Source organism: Pelobates fuscus, chromosome 12 (assembly GCF_036172605.1).
Source record: "Pelobates fuscus isolate aPelFus1 chromosome 12, aPelFus1.pri, whole genome shotgun sequence".
NCBI lineage: Eukaryota > Metazoa > Chordata > Amphibia > Anura > Pelobatidae > Pelobates > Pelobates fuscus.
In genome coordinates, this window is record NC_086328.1 from 122,419,272 (window position 1) to 122,445,189 (window position 25,918).

The window sequence follows — 25,918 nt, forward strand, 5'->3', positions numbered from 1 at the left end:
GTCTGGACACAAGTGGGCCACGGCACGGTGATGTCGTGGTGGGGCGGCAGTGAATAACGTTCCTGGGATCACGAGGCCCCAAGAGGGTGTGAGCAAAATGTGGGACAGCTGGAGACGTACTCTGCTGTCCCAGAGCTCGGGGGGATTGGAGAAGGCAGCCCAACAGTCAGCCTCCCGAAACTCCAGAGCTAAAACAAACCAGGCAAAAATTAAAATAAAACAGAATTAGTGGACAGTCGGAGAGAGAATGGGGAATAGACAGGGAGGCAAAAGGAGATGAAAAACTGAACAGAAACCAGGTAAATGAAAGAACAATACCCCCAAAGACAATCCACAGTAATAAGAAATATGTAATAATATAAAATATAATATAAAATAATACCCTATCAAACATAAAATAAGAGAATATAATAAGAAATATAGTTTAAGAAAAATATTATATAAAATCGCACAGCCACCCTCAAGAGCAGGAGGCAGTGGTACTCTGACCTGTGCTGGAGGTGGAGCAGCAAAGAAAGATGAAGTACGGTAGCTTGTGAGGAAGGGAGTTTTATTGTAGCTAACTCTTTTCTTATTGGTTGTTTTTTCTCTGTGTTAATGAGCTGCTGTGGAGATCTAGTAAATAGAGACTTAAGCAAATATGAAGCCTCCTGTCCTGTTATAAAATTGCAACCAGAGGTCAAAGATGAACTAGTGAGGGGTCTAGGAACGTTAGAGCATAAATGCAGACTGCACAGCAGACTTTAATGCCATTTGTAATAGAGTTTTAGTGAAACAAATATATTGACTGTATTTGGTTATGATGCCCACATACAGTTATAAAATAATGTTTACATTCTGCTGGTATTTTTGGAAATCTACATTCCCAGATATAATATTAAATTCTTTAGAAATAGTCCTGATAACAAAATATGAAAATTATAAATTTAAACTTTTACTTTAGGTAATAACATTTATATTTGCCCATATGCTAATTTATCTTACTATTTTGGAAGTAGTACAAGACGAAGGATACCATATAATCGCAAATACAAAAAAAAAAATCGGTACATTGATCATTCGCTCTAATTGTGTTATGCTACATTTTAGGGTCTTTTCACTAAGCAGTGGATTCAGGTGACGTAAATATTTTTTTTCAAATAAGATACAGTCACTGTTTGGCTATTTTAATCAGAATGTTGTCATTAGGTTCTTAATTCACCACAATTCACTGTTTAGTGGATAAATACTTTACTTACCTAAACGAAGGAGTTAAAACACATAAATGTACCTAATTTTAAAGGATCACTATAGTCACAAGAACAACTATAGCTTCTCTAGCATATCCCCGCAGGCAACGACAGCTTACTATAGCATGTCCCAGCAGGCTTATTTCAGAGAAAAGACAGTATTACATTACAGCCTAGGGACAGTTCCACTGGCCACTCCTCAGACAGCTACTAGAGATGCTTCCTGGGTCAGTGCTGCCCAATGTGCAACACTGACGCTCAGCGTCTCCACGCCCTCCATGGAGGCACTAAACATTCCCCATAGAAAAGCATTTATTCAATGCATCTCTATGAGGAGATGCTGATTGGCGCAGTGCGGTGTTTTGTCACACATGTGAAATAGCCTTTCAATTGGCTGAGATAATCAAGTTTGATGATGTCCGCCAAGGAGGTGGAGCCATGGGCAGTCAGCCGCTGCAAAACTGGCATAGTGTGGGAGAAAAAAACTAATCAGTTTTTACACACCTTTTCACTGCTTTGACAGTGTGGCTGGGACCCTAAATAGTGGGTTTAACACTATAGTGTCAGGAATACATGTTTGTGTTCCTGACTGTACAGTGTTCCTTTAATTGTATAGGTTCCTAATTTCAGTTTTCTTCTTCTTATATCTGCTTGTAATGCATCTGGAGTCTCAAATAAATAGTAAATATAATTGACAACATGAATCCTGTATTCTGGTGTTTTATGGTGAGGAAATGGTTAACTAGACTTACAAATGACACATTTATCATGTGTGTTTGCAGACATTTAGAACTGCTACACTAGAAGAAAAAAAAAGACATACACCAATGACACTATTTACAGAAAGCAAGACAAAACAAAATTCCTTTAGACTCCAAACCATATTTCTATCTGAATAAGCGCACTACCTGCACTTTAATTTCAGTTTGTACATTATTCAGTGATTTCTTGAAGGCAGGTATGTTATATCACGTACGTAATGTTATACTTTAAACAATTAAACATTTGTGAAAGTAGTGGTATGTTATTCGGATTATAGAGATAGTTTTGTCCTTCATTTGTCACAGTGCAATGTGAGACACTTGGGTGTATTTACTAAACAATATATTAAAATACATGGAAACCAGGAATTGTGGGTCCAATCTAAAATAGACGAACTGCCACCAGAATCAAGATGGGGACTTTATCCAACTCAATTATTTTGGCCTGTGTTTAACACATTTACAAATCACTGTTTAGAGTGCACTGGCTCCTCTTGGGTGATTCTCAAAAAAACTAGCACAAATAGTTATTTAGTTAAGCTGATACCTGACCTAGGGTGTGTTTATTTTTTCTGCACCAGGGAAATTATGATAGATGATATGGGTGCAGAGTTGACAGACATAGCGAGACAATAGCTCCTCATGCTAATTTTATAGAATGCCAGCATACAGACCCTACTATCCCAGATTATTTCCCAGATTATTACACAAGTGAGGAGAGCCGCTCTGGGGTTCATATGAGCCTGAGATCCACACTTCTGCTGCAATGAAGCCTACAAAGTACGAGGACAGAGGTGATTCTAACCAGGCTGTCCTCCCACCCAGCCAGGCAGCATGCTCATCCATCAAATTATTATATAGGTCTATTGCAGAACAGGAAGCCACTGGAACAGATCCAGGGCAACTATGACTGCATAGCCCTCACAAGATTTGCTGATGCCTAAGCTTGGTGTCCATGAGCACACAATAGCCATGGGTGTGTCATAAAAATATTGCTCAGATCCCCTGGAGGACAAACTTTTTATGTCAGGGACAGGCTTGTACGAGGCCCCCCCGATATGGCAGAATAATGTTCGCAAAAAAGATCTCTATGCATCTATTCAGGACTTCTCTAATGTTTTACACTCTCTAATGTTTTACTCCGTCCTACATTGGCTTGGAATCCATGGCTTCCACTACAGGAAACATAGTACAGCTCTACAAATCACCTCTGAACACTCACGGCAGATTGATCCTTCCTGGATTAAAATAAGCAAGCCACGTGTGGCTTGAAATACCATCACCCTTTCATGAGAATGTATGGCTGCTGCATGCAGTCATTTTCCCAGCAGGCTAAATGAGCCATGAAGGGACTTCATAGACTTTCTCCTTTTCCCACTTATCTACAAGGACTGACCCTTGATGGCTCCCCACCATGTCTTTGGTTGAAGCCAGCACAATGAGTATCCATATTCCCTGTGCAATGGTATGGCTGAAGCATATCTGTACTACCAACAAGTGTGTCTCTGGGCCCATACTGATGGACTTGGGTTACATGTTTCAACTTGTTATCTCAGGTGGCATGTGCCCCTTCTAAATGAAGGCTTATTGCTCTAGCATATTTGATATCCCCTTTCTCTCTTTCACTGCATACCACCCAAATAGGGAGATAATTAGCCTTATGGTCTTGGCTAAATGTTGGCGATAAGAGCTAAATGCTTTCATCCTTGTTTTGTAATGGCCAAAATGTATTGCTTTTGTGTTACTGCCCGAGGAATATTGAGCTTGAGATGATTTACAAGTTGGCCTCTCAGTTTATGTCCTGGGGTGAGGGCTAACCTGTGCTCCGCATAGTAAGCAAGTTTGTGAGTGGAACGTGCTGTAAAGCCTAGAGAGGGTCCTTCCATGTCTGTTTCTACACAATGCTAGTGTCCATGGCTATGAATTGCAAAACCCAGTGCAGATTGGGCACTTATCTCACCCAGATTACCAGTGATACGTCCAAGCACACTGACAGTCGCAGTCATAGTTTTGCCCTCTCAGCTAGCTGATACACTCCCTCCACCCTGGCCAGAGTATACAAACAATACTACCATTCTGTAGGGTTTGGTGTTAAATGGCCAACTATTCTTAGTGAACCCCCTATGAAGAAGGAGACAACATACACTTCTTTAGAGAGAGCACTATACCTATTTTAGGTAGTTGATTGAATATGGTGCTTTATTATTATTATTTTTTTGTCTCTCTGAATACACAGTTAGAATTATGATCTTCATCTAAGCGTTCTAGCAGCATCGAGACAATCCCCAACTATAGTCACAGCGTGAATGTTTTTGCATCAGATTTGCCATTTAGATTTTAATTCTATACCATATGGATATTGGGGCATAGCCATGACAGTGTGCTAAGCTCTCAATGTACAAGGCTTTATTTTATTAAATATGTTCTTTAGAACCTTCTGCACCTTTCTGTGGTTAATACTTTACATTGAGCAGGGTGATCACAGAACCGTCAGGACACAAGCTAACCAGAACAATCAGCACAATGTCATTGAGCGCATTGCTCAGTGACCAGCACGGATCTATGGTTTACTATTTATGCTCACAGGATTTTTTAACATTGTGTAGTGGAGAACTTTCAATCCACTTGACACGTGTCAATCATACAAAAAAGCTGCTTTAAGATTCCACTTTACTTAATGCCAATTCTGTGTATCTTTGAGAATAAATATTGAAAGTATTGATCAATGCAATAAATACATATATTGAATGTAGATCAACGGAGTAAATTCAAATGTTGATAGTGTGTATCAATTAGACTTGTTCAAAAATTAGTTTGAGCTGGTTGGTCCGAATCAAATTCCCGATAATCGTCATATCAATTAATTCCTAATCGCTTACCTGTGTTTTTACATGTACAGGTAAAATGGAATTTTCAAAATTAACAGGAATTTTATTTGAAATTTTTTTGCACAAGTCTAGTATTAATGTGGAGGGAACAATAGTACAAGCATGGATTAATGCAATGGGTATGTATACTAAGAGTATGGACCAATGAGCGACTACATATATTGAAAATGTTAATCTAGTACACATGCTGAAATCGTGGATCAATGCAACATGTGTGCTCATTATGTAAACATGTTGTTTATGGGTCTGTGCAGATAATTCTGTTTCCCTGCCGTTTACATTTATTGGTGTCTGCGCCCCCTATTGAATCAACAAAACCGTTCCGTTATATTGTAATGCTGATCCAATATTGTGAGCAAAATTTTTCGGGTGTTTTATGCATTTTGCACTACTATACAATTTTTTTTCTTTCGATTCTTGAAATGATTTCATTAAGTTTTGTGATAATCGGAGCAGCACACTCTGTTCACAATTTGAGAACACAATACAAACAATAAGACTGTGCTTGTCTTCCATAATAAGTTTGGCACCAAGTGTATATTTATGAAAAGGAAAGCTTGTTTAACTTGGCCAAAAGACAATTAACCAATTAACCCCTTCACTGCCGATTCAAATAACTTAACTACATTACACACAATATATATATATATATGTGTGTGTGCTATGACCCATGATATTTTAAGGCCATGGAAGGAGATGTGGGTAAGTCAACACACTAAACAAAGCCGATTTAAGAAATAAAGGCAAATCTAAATTAAAATGTTGTATACATTACTGTACACAGTCAATCTTTTTATATTTTAAATTAAGTGTTTTTTTTTTTTGGTAAGGTATATATTATAATCAATTAGACAATATCCTTTGCCTCGCAATCTTTACTCAAGTTTGTACAGCGCTACGGAATCTGATGGCGCTCTATAAATAATAAAATAATAATAATAAATGTATAATGAAAGACATTGTTTAACCCCTTAAGGACACATGACATGTGTGACATGTCATGATTCCATTTTATTCCAGAAGTTTGGTCCTTAAGGGGTTAAGAATCTATAGTACATACGGCGGTGTGCAGTTTGTAGAATTACTCAAATATCCTTTTCAGAATCAATACAATCGATTACTATTTTAATTTGAACAAAATAGAGCAGTGTCATAGTTTGGTTTGCTAACGAGAAAAGTCGATGGTATTTTTTCCATTGTATTTATCCATCTAGATTTCTAGATAGATAGATAGTTTGACATACATTACATAAATTAACTATGAAAATAAGCACTGCAAAAATGACACATATGTCAATGTACATTCACATTGTGAGAGAAGTATGCAGCTCAGTGGCCGCAGTTACATAAACACAAAATACATTTTTCTTTTCCTTTGTGGATGTTATTAGAACACCACTGGGGGTTGAGGGGAGGCATCAATTTCTAGGAATTAAAACGTAGAAACAAACAAAGCAAACACATTGAAACGACAACTGAAGTATATTCTACAGGTGATGCTTTAGCAGAAAGAACTCTAAGTCTCAGTCTTGGCCAACTTGTTGGAAGGTCAGGGCGACTGGTCCAGAAGAAAGATAAAAGGGTAGCACTGAGTTTTGTTTAATTGGAAACATTACTGCATTGAATTTAAGATACCATTTAAAATCACCTATACCTGGTGTTAAACAATTCTTTTAAATTAAAATTAAAGATTTATCAACTGACATCACAGTCCAGTTAAGTCCAGGCACATCCAGGGCACACTTTATATGGAAGCGGATAAATGGAAACATTGCTTCATCTCTCCTGGTCTGTATGCTGAGTGCCAGGTGCAAAGAATAGACTTTGTTACAATGATTGACAGGGAGCCAAGATGGAGGCGCCCAGTTGCAGGATAAAGAAGTTGATTTTGTGCATTTAATTTTATTTTTCATACTTCACAAATGCAGATTTGTTATATATAGAGGATAAATAAATATAATATTAACAAATAAGGGGTTAAATTCCCTTTTAACGCCTTAAGGACCAAGCTTCTTGAATAAAAGGGAATCATGACATGTCACACATGTCATGTGTCCTTAAGGGGTTAAGAGACTGTCATGAGGTCCTGTGTCTGGACAAGGGTAAGTCAGAAATATTGCTAATGGTATAGTTCAGTTCACATTGAAAAGCGTTGTTATTCTTCCTACAGAACAGGTATTTGTTAATCAGATTATTCTAGATATGTTACAAGTACACTCAGGGCATCAAAAAATCCTTATCAAGGGTTATCAAGTTGTAACACAGAAGGGAATTCTTGAGAAGGACAAACAGGATATGCTGATTAGTAATATAAAGGTTAACCCTTCCAAAGCCATGTCTCTAAGTATTTTCCATGTTCCCAAATAACTAAAGATGAATTAGAATTAGATTGCAAGCTCCTACTGTTTAAAAATTGCATGCACTGTTACTATTATGAATGATATAGACTCCAGTAAAATTATAACATTTAATATATACTAAATGAAAATAAGAAAAAAATCTAATAAAATCAGTTTCTTCTAATTGGCAGAATTATATATTTCAAAAATGTTAGTGTCCTGATGGGCTCAGGACGCACCGACAGGTAAACTTCACAGGTGACACCCTGTGTGGGGTTGAACATTTCTGTGTGATTTTTGTGAAATGTCAGAAAATTGTTCTGTTGGTTCTCCTGACCCAATGCTGGCTAGCCATGGCATCCCAGGTGTTTGCGTTTCCCACAACGCTCAGCCAGATGTCCAGAAACAGCTGGAGTGCCAAGGATAACCATCACTGGCGTAGACAGTAACATATGTTAAAAAGGATTCAGAAGAAGTTTCTGTACTCACAACTGTCTCGGGCTGGATGTAGCCAATATCTTCGATCGCCTTGATGTTGATAATGTGTATCCCTTTGTCCTCCTCTGCTGTTGCATTATACTTTTCATTCTCCCTCATCGTTTCATTGAAAGTTTCTCCGGGCACAGAAGAAGCCTTGACGTCTCCGCGTGCAGTTTTCTCTTCTGCAAAACACAAGCACACATCCAGCTGAGGCAGTGAGCTTAAGCTGTCTCTCCCACGCCTCTAAAACCTGCAGTCCCAAGCTCAGCCTCTTCTCACTCCTTCCTTATGCTCCCCGGCAGCCTGTGGCAAATATAAAAAGTGCCTTGGGAATTGTTTGTCAAAGTGCATTAAAGAGCAAAGAACTCATTTAATCCCTACTTTGTGCACTTGAGGGTGTTTGCAACCCTATTGGTCTAAGAAAGAAAGGTATGTCTCAGGCCCCTTAAATAGATGACACACATTGTTAGCATTTCAGGAAAGCCGTACTGGTGTACCACACCTTGTAATGCTTACAGAGAGGCAGCCTCTGCCAGTCTGGCGGTTGTGCAGTATAACTACCACAATGCTTAGTCAGACCACTTTAAGAACAAGGGGGTGTATTCAGGAAACTGGAAATTGCAGAGAATTGCCAAGGGGATTGCAAGCATTAAGCGACAAAAAGGAGAAATGGTAACTCCTAGGATGCGCTACCAGGCTGCCATGGCTGAGGGCCATATAACTGCAGTCACATAGTTACACAGTTACATAGCTGAAAAGAGACTTGCGTCCATCAAGTTCAGCCTTTCTCACATATGGTTTTGCTGTTGATCCAAAAGAAGGCAAAAAACCCAGTCTGAAGCGCTTCCAATTTTGCAACAAACTAGGAAAAAATTCTATCTTGACCCCAAAATAGCAGTCAGATGTCTCTTTGGATCAAGCAGCTATTACCCCACTAATCAGAAATGATATCCCTGTATGTTATGTTTTTGCAAGTATTTAGAATACAATATTATTATTATTATTATTATTATTATTATTATTATCTTGGGTATTTACATAGCGCTAACTTATTCCGCAGCAATTCACAATATTATAAAAAGAGGCCATTTAACAATAAATGAGACAATTCCACGATGTTACAGAAGCAATAGGTTGAGCTTACAATGAGTTTACAGTCAGTTCAACAACTTGCGGAAGCTACTTCTTAAGCATTCTTGGTCCAAAAAATGTGTTTACTAAACAAAGCTTGGTTGAGCATGATGAGAGTTGTAGAAATGAGTGTCAATGAGAACCTCAAAGTATTTTCCCACATTGATAAAACGCCTGTGACTACAATCATTATGCTATGCTACCCAGGACATACTTGAAAACGAGAGAAATCTCAATGTATCTTTCCTGGTAAAATATTTTATAAATAAATAATGCTCTGTATATTCCTTGATCTTCTTACTAAACGATGCAGATTTTTTCAGATATTATTACTCCATGTACCAATATATGCTGTGCATATATTCTCTGAACTTTATTAGTAAAATCCCAATAAGCTGTGACTGGGGGAATAATGCTTCCATCATAAGACCGCACCTGATGTGATCTGGTACACACAGAAAAAAATATAATCAAAAGATTAATCTGCTTTTTCCCCCCCAAGAATTAAATTTTTTCCAGTAAGTACACTTATTAGACTGAAATCTATCCTACATTTTTAACAGGATTCTAGGATGAGAATCAGGATTATTTAAAGCGTGGGTGGTAAACGGGAGCTCCCCTGCTCACATGTTGCTTTGCCAGCTATGATGGTGCATCATGTCACCTGTAGTTCTGCATCTTGGTTTCAAGGGTTAAAGGGACACTCCAGGCACCCAGACCACTTCTGCTCATTGGAGTGGTCTGGGTGCCAACTCCCACTACCCTTAACCCTGCAAGTATAATTATTGCAGTTTTTCATAAACTGCAATAATTACCTTGCAGGGTTAACTCCACCTCTAGTGGCTGTCTAGTAGACAGCCACTAGAGGTCACTTCCTGGTTTCTAGCACAGGAAACCTGTGCTAGAGCGTCGCTGGACGTCCTCACGCTGTGTGAGGACCTCCAGCGTCGCTCAAAACCTCATAGGAAAGCATTGAAATGATTTTTCAATGCTTTCCTATGGGGAGACGTAATGCGCATGCGCGGCCTTTCCGCGCATGCGCATTAGGTCTCCTCGGCCGGTGGGCGAGATCAGTCTTGCCCACCGGCTGACGCAATCACAAGGAGGAGCGTCGCGGAGGAGGAGACAGTGGCTAGGGACATCGCCGCTGCCTCAGGTAAGTCACTGAAGGGGTTTTCACCCCTTCAGTAACCGGGGATTGGGTGGGAGGGAGAGGGACCCTCCAGTGCTAGGAAAACGGATCGTTTTCCTGGCACTGGAGTTTCCCTTTAATGTATACTCACTATTATCTTAAGTGGATACTGTGTCTAGAAATAACTCCGGTAACTTGAACGAACACTACAGCATTGGGAATACATATCTGTATTACTAACCTTACAGCCCTGATGCCCCTTATCAATTAATTAAATAATTAAATAAAAGAGTATCTCAACTTTTCTCCAGCACAGAGTCTTCCTCAGCGCTGCCACGACCTCCTCCTAAGGTTCTGCCATAAAGAATCTTTGGATAGAATGACCCATTGTACAGCGCTACGGAATTTGTTGGCGCTATATAAATAGTAAAATAGTAATAATAATTGGCCAATCATGATGGCACTGCGCATGTGCGCATAACGTCACAGTATCTTATGGTATAACAGCTGGCAAGTACGATTCCCATCTCTCATGCCCAGAGAGCTTGGAGACAAAGCTTAAGACACACTTCCAAACCCTCTAATTAGTGAACTAAAGGGTTTTTGGCAAGCAGGAGAGGGAGGGCAGGACAGTAGGCACTATAACAAGTTAAATAAAATGAAATGATTTTTTTCCATGAATTTCAATAGTAAAATTAGCAGAGGTAAATATATCTGATTATAGAATTGTCCCCATTTCTTCACCTCCCAAATGCAAATGGCAATTTTGTTGCACTTTCTTTAAAGTGGAACCTTATGGAAGGTAAAATCCTGTTGTTTCTTAATAAACTTGTTTTAGTACACATCAGATCGACAGAGTTGTATATAAACAGTTTAACCTGAATCTTAAGGCATCTATAGTGCCCAGCCATGTCCCCCCCCCCCCCCCCCCCCCAGGTAGCTAAAAGTTGAACTTGCTGTCGGGAGATACATGAAAAGTGCTGCCACCCAGTGTGTAGAGCTGCCTACATACATAAAAATTACCATAGTTGTGAAGCCATAGAAATTAGAGGGGTATATTTACTAAACACTGAATTGTAACATCCGAATTTCAAAATTTCAGCAAACATTTCTCTAACTTGACTAAGGTCACAGATTGGGTTTAATTTGGCACTTGAGATTTAAATCTGCTTCGATTCAGAGTTTACTGAATGAGCCCCGTTGTGCTAAATGATTTCCAATGATTTGAGGATTTGCAGCCAGCAATATTCATGTATATCCCAACAGCTGTCAATAAAACATGGCCAAGTGCCAGCGCTTGGCTTCAACTGATATACCGAACTGATGTCGTCTAAAATAGGTGATCTGGAAAAAAAGTCTCAAACTGGGCTCAAGTTAGAGCTTGGCTATTTTAACCAGTTTTCCATTTGATTTTAATTTGCTATAATTTGGAGTTAGCAAATAACCCTCTGTGTATTTATTTTAATTCCCCACTTGCATGCAAGAAACGCTTTTCCAAATATCTCTGTGAATTCCGGATGCTTAGAGCACAGTAACTGTTTTGATGGGATGAATGATGTGTATAAGGATCTGTGATTGAGAAAGAAATCTTATCTGCTGGTTTTTTAGTGATCTTTTTCATTGCTGCTGAAAGCAGGTAAAATATAAAGTATATTCCCAATACATAACAAGATATGTCATGTATCCACATAGTTGTAGCAGCAGAATGTCAACCAGGTTAAAGGGACACTATAGTCATCAAAACAACTTTAGCTTAACCCCTTAAGGACACATGACGTGTGTGACATGTCATGATTCCCTTTTATTCCAGAAGTTTGGTCCTTAAGGGGTTAAAGGAACACTATAGTGTCAGAAATACAAACATGTATTCCTAACACTATATGTCTAAATGCGCCATTTAGGTTCCCAGGTCCCCCTGCCAGCTAAGTAAAAGGTGAGTTTACTCAACTTTCTTCTGCCTCTGCTCCGCATTAAAAATCACATTCTTCAAGGGAAACTGTAGTCACTATAAACATTTAATTTCTTTGAATTGGTTATAGTGCCTAGAGTCACCTGGCACTGTCCCGCCTTTCAGTGTTAAACCAATTTTGAGCAATTTAACACTAAATAAGTGTCCCTGAGCACCCACAGTCCGGCCCCTTTTCGATGTGTGGCTGAGGAACAGATTACACACTTCCTTGTAGCCATAGCCTTCATGCCATCAGTTGGAGCTCTGATAGGTTAAAATCAGTCAGCTGACACTCTCAGCCAATCACAGCTGCCCATTGCTGCACAGGCTAATACTTCCTCAATAGCAAAAGCAGCTGCTGAAGACTCTAATTTAGCATTAAAATATTAAAAACTGTTTCATGCTGAAGGGGATGACGGTACCAGGAGACTCCAGACACTATAACCAGTTTAATGAGAGAAAGCAGATACAGTGCCTAGAGTGTCCCTTTAAGAATATAGCTTTCGGGACACAATGCTAGTACTTATGAACAGCAACTTCGGTGATGCTATAATGATGTTTATGATTGTTTTACAATTCTTTATTTACATACGTCTGTATATATCTTGTTTGAAGTTCAAGAAGTTTTTCAAAGAGAAAACCAGGAATAGGAGGAAGAAAAAAGTGAGGAGGTGGGGGCATCCCCCACATAGTGCACCCAGTAACCTGATGTAAGAAAATCAGGCTTCCTATACTTTATTAAAGGTAGGTGTTCTGTGGAAAGCCATAACAGGTAATTTGTCCATAAATTTAATTAAATACAGTTAGATTTTGTAATAGTAATCAAAATCCTTGAAGCAATTAGCAGCAACAGACTTCCTTGTCTCCATAGTGATTTTAACGAGGAGTGAGACAAATAGAACTAGATACATGAGTTCTGCAAACAATTTAAAACCCTCTTGCATCAACCCGTCTGTCGTCCGAAAGAGACAGGCAGTTATACAAGCTAACATGAAAACCCCTTCAATGCCTTTTTAGTATAGATCAATGACAGGAAGTGCAGACATGAAATTCTGCTGCAAACGGCATTTCATTCACTAAAAAATAAATGAGTTTGAGTCTGCTCAGGTTAAATAAAGTGGCCATAAATGTCCTTGTTTAAATGGTTTTCATTCACCTTATTCACTGATACAAATGTTGCTAGGATTAATGTATGATCATGAACAAAAATATTTACTATGTACCAAAATTATAGTATGCAAAAAACCATTCAGAGGGTAAAATTCCAAAGAAGTTAAAGGGACACTATAGTCAGCAAAACAACTTTCGCTTAATGAAGCAGTTTTGGTGTATAGAACATGCCCCTGAAGTCTAGCTGCTCAATTATCTGCCATTTAGGAGTTAAATCACTTTTGTTTCTGTTTATGCTGCCCTAGCCACACCTCCCCTGCATGAAAACAAAATGGCTTTATTTTTAATCAGATGTTACTTACTTAAATTTTTTTTATCTCCTGCTCTGATTGAACTTTAATTACATATAAGATGTTTCTGCAAGGTCTAGCAAACTATCAACAGAGCAGGAGATATGAAATAGTAAATTAAACAGAATTTGCAATAAAGGAAGTGTAAACATTAGATGACTTGTTACAGGAAGTGTTTGGCAGGCTGTATCACGTGCAGGAAGGTGTGACTAGAGCTGCATAAACAAAGTTATTTAACTCTTAAATGGAAGAGAATGGAGCAGTGAGACTGCAAGGGCAAAATGCTTCATTAAGCTAAAGTAGTTTTGGTGCCTGTAGTGTCCCATTAACAAAATATTTTAGAGGCCAGTATGAAACAATCCAGCTTACAGAAGCCAGTATTGCAAGATCATGCACGGAGCTGCATGCCTGATATATCCATAGTGGTTGAACAACTGAAACTTAAATATTTTAATGAGAAGCACTGGTAAGCATGCATTATTTTTGAATTGTTATTGCACTTGGCTAATCATCAAGTAACTTATTTATAACAATTACATTTTTAATGGAGATATTGTTTCTGGTTAAAAAAACAACAACAAAAAAAACATAAGCCAAATGGCAGTCAAAATATTTTAATGTAATGTACAAAAAACTATTTAAAAAAAAACAAAAAACATTAATTTGATGAACATGCATTTTCTTTACCATAGGTCCAAGCTTTCCCAGACCCAGCACTTTGTCCCAACTGTTGTCTCCTGTCCCACTTTCCCCAGTTTGTTTCCTGGTTCCCTGTACTCGTGTCATTAAGCCACAGCTCAGAACATGGGCTGACCAGAGTGGCGGTCAGCCATGCATGATCACTGTGGTTCCGAGGCATATCTTTAACCACTGTATATTGGCAATTTTACAGAATGTTGCAACAGAGATAGCACTTTATTTCATCGACCGGGCAGTGGTGGACATTTCCTTCATTGGTGCCAGCTTAATTTTCAGTATTATGTTTGAAAGGCAGACTGTCTATCTAGTGCACCATCAAGTGGGGGCATCAAACTTGCCAAATAGTCTTTGAACGCCATGCTGGCAAAATTCCCTGCCACACATGAATGAATGCTGAGAAAGGTTCTCTCTTTTATATTTTGTTTGTAGTCTTGCATGCACGAATCTTCTTACTTGTCAGACAGGTCTACCACTGTATTAAGTTGGTTATCTCCTGATAGATGCACCCTGCCATCCCAAATCCATAACTCATGTTATTGGGAGGTGGGCTTTCCTGTTACTGTTATGAAAGTCCATCTAGTTTTTCAGGATGAAGAAGAGTAGGGAGTTATAGAATTTGGCAGCGGATCCAAGCTGATGGCAAAAACATCCAAGCAGCATCCCAACATTTTATTCATGCTCTTTGGTCTTTTGATTGATTCCAGTGTTAACAAGATAGAACGGTGTAAGAACAAAATAAAGTCAGAATTTTCTGACAGTATCCGGAGCACAAAAGGTCAATTAGTCGAACTGTTATGGGAAAAAAATCCCAACCAGACTGCATTACATTCACAGATTCCACCAAGTGGAACATGGAATTCCTGCAGCAGAACACCGAGTTTACTAAACAAAAAGATTTTAAAAAGTCTTTATGTCATCTAAATTGTCATTATTATGGTAGTCATCTAAAACGTCACTGTCAAAAGGTCAAGTTTAAACAGGTGTGTAGAGCTGAAGTAACACTGAAAAAGGTGCTAGATTCATTAGAGTGAGAGTATTACAAATCCATTTATAAATGTGGCCCCTGGGTTATGGGGAACCCAAGGCTAGGGAGAGCTTCTCTCTTTACTATCAGCCAGGTAAAGCTTCACTAAGGGTGATGGGAGTTATCGTTGGCAGCATCTCCATCGTATATTAGAAAGGTCGGAGTTACAGCTGTACACAGCGCTGTATTAAACCCGTCAGGAGAGCTATAATGGAGCCAATCTCTTTTCATTTAATATCAAACTTTTGAAAGGGAAAATACTTTTAGAAAACAAAAGATGAGGGATTAGAAATGCATTAAATTGGCATTTGAGTAGAAAGTATCTTAAAGGACCAGTTTGGGTACCATAACACCATGTAGTTTTGTTTTATGAATGGGAAGTCACTGATTGGCTGAGGGTGTCAGCTCAACAATGCTCTCAGTGCTGCTGCCTGAATCTGCAAAAGCATTCTGGTTTAACCCCGTAAGACCGCAGCCAAATGTACAAGTTGTGATCCAAACAAAACGTAAACAAAACCTGGTATTTGCGCTATATGTCTGTCCAACCGTAATTCACCTCTTTCATATTAAATGCACCCCCCCTTATTATATATCATTTTATTCAGGGGAAACAGGGCTTTCATTTAACATCAAATATTTAGGTATGGAACATCATTTAATATGAAAAAAATATTAAAAAAATGGGAGTAAATAAGAATTTTTAAAACAAATTTTAGTTCTACGTGACATTTTAACTGTGAATGTCAAAATACTGTTTGCTTTTACTACAATACAATACACATATTTGTATTCAGCGATGTCTCACGTGTAAAACAGTGACCCCAAACATCAAAAATTCTAATAAATTGGTATAGTGTAATGAATAGTAGAAAAAAAAAAAAATGATGTTCTATAAAAAGGCATTCAGTTCAAAGACTTTGAACTGAATGCCTTTTTATCGAACATCCTTTTTTTTTTTCTACTATTCATTACACTATACCAATTTATTAGAGTTTTTGATGTAAATTTACACTCTTTATAGGCGTATCCATATATACACACATGAATTTATAAGAGCACTATCACCAGTCGATTTAATATATTGCACTTTAGTCCCTTCTTATCTCGTTTTTAAGAATTCATAAATCATCCGAGACACAATCCCCTGTTAAAATACACTACGGTATGTCACACATGTTTTACATATTTATTACATTATATTATATTTCATTCTTTCATCATTTACTGTGCTTTATCCCACTAATTAATTTGCATATGTTTTTAATTTATTTCGGAATTAATTAATTAATTAATTAATCTATCCATTTATTTATTAATTTAATTTATCTATCCATTTATTTTATCTTTAGATCAATTGACACATTCATAACAATGTGTTATATCCTATACATCAATCTGCATAAGTCCTGAATGCATATTGTTCCATCTCTAGATCGAGTAATACATCCATAACGAAGTTTTTAATTACATGTTATGATTATAATTTTGTCCCATTTTTGTCTCTTTTTTGTCCCTCTTTTGTCTCTCTCTCGCCAGCCACTCTCTGCTTTCCTACATCTTGGTTGACCATTTTTTCGTTCTATCATTTTTATTAAACAAAAACATTTCCTTGGACAACTAATCTCTCCATAGTAGGACACTAATTTCAAGTGTAAATGCACTGCCTCCCAGATGTAACTATTTCTGTATCACTCATATCGAAGTCCAACGTCTGCTGTATACAAAACTCTCTGTGCCATTCAATTAGTGCACATATGAATTGAACCTATTCACTATCAGTGTATAGCATAGTTATAATTTTCAGATATCTGTTATTGGAATAATTTTACCCTTTTTTATATTCTCTTGCTATTGTTATTTCCACCTTTATATTTATTTTTATTCTCTATTTTTATTTCTATTTTTATTCTTTATTCTTTATTATATAAATTTTTTATACATATGTATCTTTAATTATGTACACATATTTTAACATCACATATTTTAATAGATACGTTCTATTTATAAACACTTTGTATGTTTTAAAATCTCCAAAATCTGTGTTTGGAATCTTATTGACATATCTGTATGAAAATGTATTTTCATTCATGCATCAAGAACTAACGATTCAGTACACAATCCCCATAAACGATCCTTATGCTGTAACTTAATTGCAATCAGCCAGATGTATATTTAAACCATTGTAGAACACTGAATCTTTATTCCGTCTCTGATAAAGTGGGGCTGACACCCACGAAACGCGTTAGACAGCACCAGACTAAGCAGGATACGGACGCAGACTGTGAAACCGGCAGTAAAGGATTTCTCTATCCACCGAGAGTGAAACATCCGAAGATCTGGGGACCGATCGGCCAGCAGCGTGCCTCACTCAGAGTGAGGTCTGGGACGCATGCCAACCTCACAGCCGACAGCTAGAGATCTCTGTTCCAGCAACATTGTATCCACATCCATCCTAGCCGGTCCCTGCGGTTAACTTGGATTAAGAACTGCATAACTGCTGGTAATATACCTGCAATCCGTTCCTGGCTTATATTTTTGATATTTTTTATATTTTTAGTTTTTTATTCGATATAAATATTACGCTTAATAAACTTTGTATTAATTTCATCTATTATTCTCAATCTCTTCAATTATCTTAATTATTTTAAAGTCATATTGGAATTTAGTGCATCATAGAATACAGTTCCATATACTGTATTTCTATTACATGAAGCTCGTTCGTATCTTTGTTACAAAGTACATCTGGTATATACCTCACTTTTCTCTGTCTCTAACAGATTTAAAGACGTATACACCATATATAATTGTGATAACATCTATTACAATATATTATAGGAAACAGTTCCCTATACTGTCTTTCTATATCATTTACATGGTCTAAATCTTTCTGCACAAAGTATAGTATTTGGTGTGTAGTAAATTGACTCTGCCTCTAGCAGATTTAAAGACGTACACCCCATATATGTAAACGCTGCAGTACATCTTGGAATATCTGAATATACACAAAGCCTTTTTCTAGTGAATTAGCTCCTGGACCCATTGCACTTGACTCCAGGTGTCCACCAAACTATTTTATTACTTTAGACAGATTTTTGGTGAAATCTCTGCCTGTATCCAGTTTGAGCTATTCACTATAAGTCAGACTCCCTCATTCCTGTGTGTTGCAGTAGGCATACCAGATCAACTTTGTGGTTAAACCGTTTGAGAATTGTTTAACCACTTAAGGTGAGCCAGTGACAGAAATCTCCTGGCACCATAACAACTTTATTTTGATTATGTTGTTATGATGCCCAGAGTATTTCTTTAAATGAGCACTATAGTGTCAGGAACACAAACATGTATTCTTGACCCTATAGTGTTAAAACCACTATCTAGCCCCCTTGGCCTCCCTAAAGATAGTACAATCTTACTTGTATTCAAATCTGAAGCTGCTGCCTCTGCCTGTGAACTTCATCTGACATCATCAGAAGTGGTGGCCTGATCCAATCACAATGCTTCCCCACAGGATTGGCTGAGACTGACAAAGAGGCAGATCAGGGGCAGAGCCAGTATGATTCAAACACAGCCCTGACCAATCAGCATCTCCTCATAGAGATGAATTGAATCAATGACTCTCTATGAGGAAAGTTCAGTGTTTGCATGCAGAGGGAGGAGATAATGAATGTTTGGATGCATTGTAGGCAGCCATGGCCCAGGAAGGATCTCTAACAGCTATCTGAGGAGTGGCCAGTGAAGTTATCACTAGGCTGTAATGTAAACACTGCATTTTCTCTGAAAAGACAGTGTTTACAGCAAAAAGCCTGAAGGTAATGATTCTACTCACCAGAACAAATTCAATAAGCTGGAGTTGTTCTGGTGACTATAGTGTCCCTTTAAGATATTTTTTCCTCTCTCTCTGTTCTCCAATAGCAGCACAAAAGAGAGTTCGTGTCATGTTAATAAACAATCAAAGAGTGCTGCGTCGAGATGATTCTTTGATTTGTTACGGATTATCACGTGAAACTTAAACTTTTTTTTCTAGCAGTTTATAATATCGTACAGAATTCTGTCCCACCTAAAAAAAAGCTTTAAATGTAGCTCTCTCCCAAGAGAAGAAGACGTGATTTGCAATCTCCGCAGTACTCCAATACTAATCCATTAAAACTCCCATCAGCCTTTGCCACACACGTGTTGTTTCTTTGTCTACAAGTATTTAATAACTGGTAATAGCATTCATTTACTCACCTATTACTGACGTAAGAGTTTACCCGTCCTGAGGTTGTATTCCAGAAATTCATCTTTTTCTGCAATAAAACCTAATTATGTACTAATTAACAAGACAGCAATACATGAGACATCAGAAAAGGGTGTAAGTACGTGTGCTTACTAAAAATGTATTTTTCTCCATTAAGAGGAGAGAAACACGCATGATATGGTCATAGAGATGTTTCGTTTTTTTCTGCACTAACTGACAAATGTCAGTGATATACAAATAAGGGTAACAATATTAATAGGGCGTTTTGCCAGTAATGTTCTTAAAGGAACTCTGTACTCACCATAACAACTTCATCTAGTTTAAGTTGTTATAGTGCCTACAGTAGTCCCCCCATAGCCTAGCTTCTAGATTGCAATACTTTAATAATTAAAAGGCTTGGAAGTAAAGCCACACCTCCAAGCCCTTTAGAGTGCCGGGACTGTTACTTCTGGGTCTCAAATCCAGACATACTGTGATTTCACGTGCGCAAGTGCACTGCTGTCACAGCTTATTATAGACAATCATTGCATTTAATTATTCTCTATGACAAGAGAATCATTGGTGGATCGCAGAGAGCGCCGCTTATGTGCCTTCGTTTATGGATAATCCTCGGTTCACCGACACCTGCGTGCAATAATATTTTTGGTGCCTCCCCCGGTGGGCATGACTGTATTTCTAACTCCTCCCCTTCACAAACTTAACACTTTTAATCACATTAATTTCCACTACAACTCTTTGGGCCCCCTAACTTCACCAGGTAGCATATCACCCACCTCTTGCAATGCTAGCTATGCCCCCGAAAAGCTTGTCAGCGTCATCTTTGTGTCAAGCTTTCCAGTGCCATCTCTGTTCCCATACAACTACCCAGTGCCATCTGTTTCCCAAAATAACTAAGCAGTGCCAGCTCTGGGCCCAAATAACTTATCAGTGCCAGAGGCAGATCAAAAACCTAATCTCAGGAGGGGCGCTGCAGTGGGCTGTAGTGGGGTGATAGAGGCTGTAATTGAGGAGTTAGTGGCTGCAGTAGGTGGCTAGGTGCTACATGAGCTAAGAGGAGCCAAATTTAGGAGGACAGAGCCGTTTGAGAAGGGGTGGACCCTAACTCAAGGGGGCTGGGTCTAATACAGTGATGCGCCTCTAGCTACAGAGGGCCTGGGCACTATGCACCCCATGCACCCGCCCAGAATCGTCCTGCCTTCTGTCCTTTATGCTCCTCTATGAGGAGGACAAGAATAGACCGTCATCCTGGAGCCATGGTTCTAGGATGACGTCAAGCGTGGAGCAGGTGCACCTAGTGGAGCAGGTGCACCTAGGGATGCTTGGCACTATCGAAAAGCTAAGTTAAATAATATATATATATATATATTTTTTAAACTGCACATTGGATTGGGGGGGGGGAACTAGCTATGGACAAAGAGAGGATGGTAGATTTGTATTCCTAACAAAACACAGTACATAACTGGCAGTGATGATATCTGCAGCCTTCAATGACAGAAACAACCAATACCTACCAGACTTGTCCAGGCTTTAAAGACTACAATGTGTGCTATAGAAAACCAGACAGCACCGTGGGCATTGTCATACCTATATTTTGCTGCAGTCTAAGAAACCGGACATAATTTGTTATAAAGTAACATTTACGTACATGTAGAAAAGGTACTGGGCGACTGCACTGGTTCTTATCCAGGGGTCATCTCTCAGGTATTTGTCCTTCTCAAACTGGTGAGGGAGGTATGAAAACTGCAGAATTCTGGATACAGGAGAACCTATTTGGGCATCAAACAACACTTGTATGTTCAGGAAGAATAACGTTTCCATTTTTATAATCTTCCATAGTCTGAAATGGTCTTCTTGGAGCCTCATGAGTGCGGTTGATGACACAAAGCAACTTTGGTATTTGTGCCTCCTTGTAGATGCCATCCATGACTTCCTGATTCTACAAACCAGGCTGGGGCAAGTATCTTGGAATGTGTATATACAGAATAGCTCCTTCAGATCAGAAGATGTAGATTCTGCTTCATGTGACAATATAAATCCAGGAGGGCCCCATGGGAAGCCAAAACACCCTGAGCATCTGATGGTTAATGTCAATTTTACTATAATAGCTTAGGAATCTTAACTCTAACAGGACTGCCATCATGAAAGCTGAACTAATGTGTCAATTATCAAGCAAGTGAGGAAGTCGTGTTGGATCTTAAGCAGGGTCTATCAGCTCTGGAGAAAACTGTACAACAGTTAGAAGCTTCACACTCCAACCTTATTCTAAAAGCGTATACTCTAGACGACAGGAGTCAGAGAAAAAAATATTAAAATTAGAGCGATATCAGATGCGGTTACCACAGAAAAACTCTTGCACGGTTACTTGCCTCAGTGATGCCTACCAAACAAGCAAAACTGATAACACTAGATGGGGCCTACCAAATTGCTAGGTCTCCTCGAGCACCAGCAGCATTCCAAAGAGACATACTTAGATGTCAATCCTAGGCAGATAAAAAGGTGAATGAAAGTTCTCCTGGAGAAGGCACCTCTTGACTTTGAATTGCATGATTTCACTTTCTTGCAAGATATACACTGCTCCACACTGCTAAGTCAGAAATCTATGCAGCCCATCACAAAAAAGTTACTAGATGTGGATACTACATACCGCTGGACTGAATCTCTGCCATTGTTCTATAGGGAGGAAAATATCTATGTAGCCCCTACAATGAGTCTGACTCGGATGAAGACTCGTCGCGAGCGACAAAACAGCATATCAAAGATCTCCTGCTGGAAATGAGACAGGTGTGGAAAGCAGAACTGCGCGCAACGCAAACTGAGCTGTGAACCCTGTGTCAAAGGCCCACCGAGGTGGAGTCCAGGGACGAAGCGAGGGAACAACAACTGCAGACTACCCAAGATGAGATCCAGGACCTTGCTCAACAAGTCCAGAGACTAACCAGGACTGTGACAGCGCAGGAGAAAGAATATCTGCCTTAAGGTGGTGCCGGAGCGAATTGCTGGAGATGCCCTACTACTCTTCATCCAGTGACTACTGACCTCCATGGGTGCTAAGAAAGGTGCAGACCCTGAGATTGTCACTTCGGCCGCAAAGCCGCATCTGCCCCCGCGAATGCACCTAGAGACATTATTGCAGTGACTAAAGATATCGCGGCTCAGTCCGCCATAATGTCCAGCTCTAGAGAGTTTGGTATCTAGGGAGCTATCTAGGGAGACCTCTCATTCACCGTGCTGGCAGCGAGGAGGCAGCTAGCACCTGTTGCAAGACAGCTGCGGGAAGCTGCAATTAAATATAAGTGGGGGATAGATGGTTCATTAGTGGTTCAGAAGGGAGATGACACACTCACATTACCCTCTTCTGGAGACCAGACGACCTTTCTCAAGCGTCTACACTTGCCATCCACCGACCCAAACGGGGCCCATATGGCCAGGACCGGCGCAAAGCGCTGACCCCCAATACACCTCATGTAGCCATTGTTCCTGGATATCCCAGGGAAACCTACACTAAAGATGCCCCAAGAGGTTTTGTCATCCACTTAATGACCCACAGACCACACAAGTTTGTAAGAACCTTTGCTTAGGAACTCTTCTACGTGCTTTTGCTCCCTCTTTGTTTTGCTTTATGTTCCTCAGTTTCTTTCTATATCTCCATATAATTACAACAAGTGGAGGGATATAGTAATAGTTAGGAGCAGAACAAATTGCTCATAACGCAGGTCTCTCATGTAATGCATGTCTTCATACACAATCTTAATTAACATAGTGTATGTATTGCCTCATCCATGACCAATGCTTTATCATCTTATTTTTCTCATACTGCGAACAGTTGTAATTTATGCGTGCAAACTACAATAAAATACAAATTAAAAAAATAATAATAATTAAGCAAGTGATAAAAAAGAAAAAAAAATAGTGGTTCAGTGAGCAAATCCAATTTATTTCGGTATGCTTAATCCCATGTAACCAGCAGTGCTAATATGTATTTCTGAAGGTTTGATCGCTATGTAAAACATGCAAGATCTGATTGATGCATAACCCACTCAATAAAAAAGTAATTTTGTTTTTTTTTAAATATCATGATGTTAAGATCAATTTCACTATGCAGGGTTATATACGTTTAAATAAATCTTGGGGATGAGAGATTGTTATGCAACTCTTTCTCTAGGTAGCATGTAGAAGAGGTGTGTTGGAATTTCCCACCATATAATCTGTATTCCAACATACATGCCATCGTTCGACACTTCATGCTACTATTTGGATACATTATGTTCGTGTACTTCTTGCAGCGATCACTAGCTTGTCAACAAAAAATAATTTAAAATTTTTATAAAGGATGAACGAATAATTGAAAAATAACAATTGTGTAATTTTAGATCATTTTAATTTTATTTCTTTTTTTTTTTTCAAATGATTTTTGCTGTGCAGTGGTAAATTCACAAGTATTTACAGAGGTAATGTTGGCTGACCGCCATCTTAGGTGACCAGTGCTGACTGGCTGTATAGACCTCATGGACTTCTGGGTCTCCAGGACTAACTGGATTTCCACAGCATAGGGGACCAGGATAATCCCCACCAGTAAAAAGGAGGGCGGAAACAGAAAAATAGACTCCTTTTTGAGCCACGAGCAGCGGCCATAGCAGGCAGTAGATTGGCAGGTTCTCCCACCAGACTGGCTGACTAAGCCTTAACGCCTGGCGGCTGAAGTACACTGTAGGGCTCAAAGCAGGTAGGTGCCCAATTGCAGAGTCAGAGTCCTGATGAGCTCTGGTACCCACTGGCATCAGGACACAGTAGAATCGGCAGTTATAGCAAGATTAATTGGGGTAATATCGCTAATGGCTCCGCCAGTTCCAACCCCCATCATTTAAATTTTTACTTATGTCTGCAAAGCAATTTATCTGCTTAATTGCTGTGTATGACATTTTATTTTTTTTTATCAAAAAGCTCTCGGTAGTGAAGGGGTTAAGGAAAGCAGAGGATTTGGGTCTGAATTATGGATTGCCTTTCCAAAAAATATTGAATGTAAGAAGAATGTAACCCTTTAAAAAGTGTCAAACGTGGGCGTGTGTGACGCAAATTCAGGTAACTTAAACCTAGATCAGGAGACAAAATCCCCCGTCCCAAAATAGGAAACAGCAGCACTGTCTCTATACAGTATTTAAAGGCATACCTACACATTAACAGGTTTCTAGTGTACGATACGTTAAGTGTAAGATATCAGTTTTGGAATAGCCCTAAAGACTTTGCTAATTTGTAATGGTCATAAAAATGTAGGGTTTTTAATTCCACATAAAAAAACTAGCATATCAACAAATATAAAGCAAACACAAACATAGGGCAAAACTGGGTGTGCACCAGATATATATCGGTGACTTAAGTATTTTTGGGAAAGTTTGAAGACAAAGAGGAGTCTTATATATCTATTGAATAGGTGTCATATAAAGGCAAATACTATTTAAACCCCTATACACACTGTTTCCACTGGCATTTTGGGTGTTTCATTTATAAATTGTTTGTTACCTGCGTCAGCCATTTTGATGTCATCATTGAACTAAATGATTGCACAAGGCAGGTCAGTGCCCCATCCTCTAGCAGTGCATATCAGGTACAACAACTGTGTTCTCCTACGAGGCGTGCAATGATGCCGGTAAACTTTAGCTGAACGTGGATACTTTTATTAAACCTGTGTGAACTTACAGTTGGAATGCCGTCCTTCAACAACACACAGTAACTGGCAACAATGTTTGAATTTGACAGTTATTTTGATTGGCAGGTTATTGACCAATGATAAGGAAGAATGCATTTCTGACAGGTTATTGGTTTGCCAGATGCTGTCTGCAGGGCTCATAACCACCCAGTTGGACAGTCCTGATTTTTGGTTCCTGTCTCACCTTAGTTTCTTGGTGTCCCGCCTTTGGGAATACTTTGGGAACTGTCCCCAAATAGCATAGAGCGAGTCAATCGTTAGGCAACTTTGTGCTATGTCCTGCAGGGTTTGACCTCTGTGGGCTAACCTTACGTGATTGGTAGGCAGGAAGACTGGCATGGCCTCCCCTTTCCAGGCAGGTACGCCACCTTTGGGCAGAGCAAGCTATGCAATTGCATCAAAGGCCCATCCCTTTAACCCCTCTCAGAGGTACCTGTCTAAGATATACTCAGGGAACACATTGACTGACTCAAAAGGTAGATCAATGCCTTAAGGGCTATGGTTTTTAAAGCTTTGTAAACTAACATAATTGATGCTAACATATTATTATTGCCATTTATATAGCGCCAATTTATTCTGCAGTGCTTTACTATACTATAAACAGGGCCGTCTTTAATATTGATTGGGCCCTGGGCAAGCATTTGCTTGGGCCCCCTGGACCCACTCCCTGGCATGCAATCATGCCTCCACCCCAACGCAGTGGGCGAACTAAAGTAGAAAGAGTCCTGGTGCAAGAATTTCATTTGGACCCCCAATTGCAAGGTTGGAAAGAAGGTAGAACCCTATCTGTCCTGCAACTCCAACAATGCATTGACAGCTGGGGCTCTACCAATTTCCCATGCTTGCAGGGTTGTATTTAGCACTGTGTTTGTGTGTAAACATTTTTTTG

The 25,918-nt window shown here is 39.1% G+C and overlaps 1 protein-coding gene across 3 annotated transcripts in view; it reads right to left on the reverse strand.

Moving 5' to 3' along the window:
• ANO1 (anoctamin 1) overlaps positions 1–25,918 on the reverse strand; it is a 191,783-nt gene that overhangs the window by 86,898 nt on the left and 78,967 nt on the right. For 2 of the 3 annotated variants that reach the window (XM_063437873.1, XM_063437872.1), the window contains exon 2: positions 7,707–7,879. In XM_063437873.1, the coding sequence (XP_063293943.1) occupies positions 7,707–7,879 (173 nt within the window). Of the gene's footprint in view, positions 1–7,706; positions 7,880–7,976; positions 7,993–25,918 lie in introns of those variants that run through there. The other variant, XM_063437874.1, reaches the window with a different exon arrangement.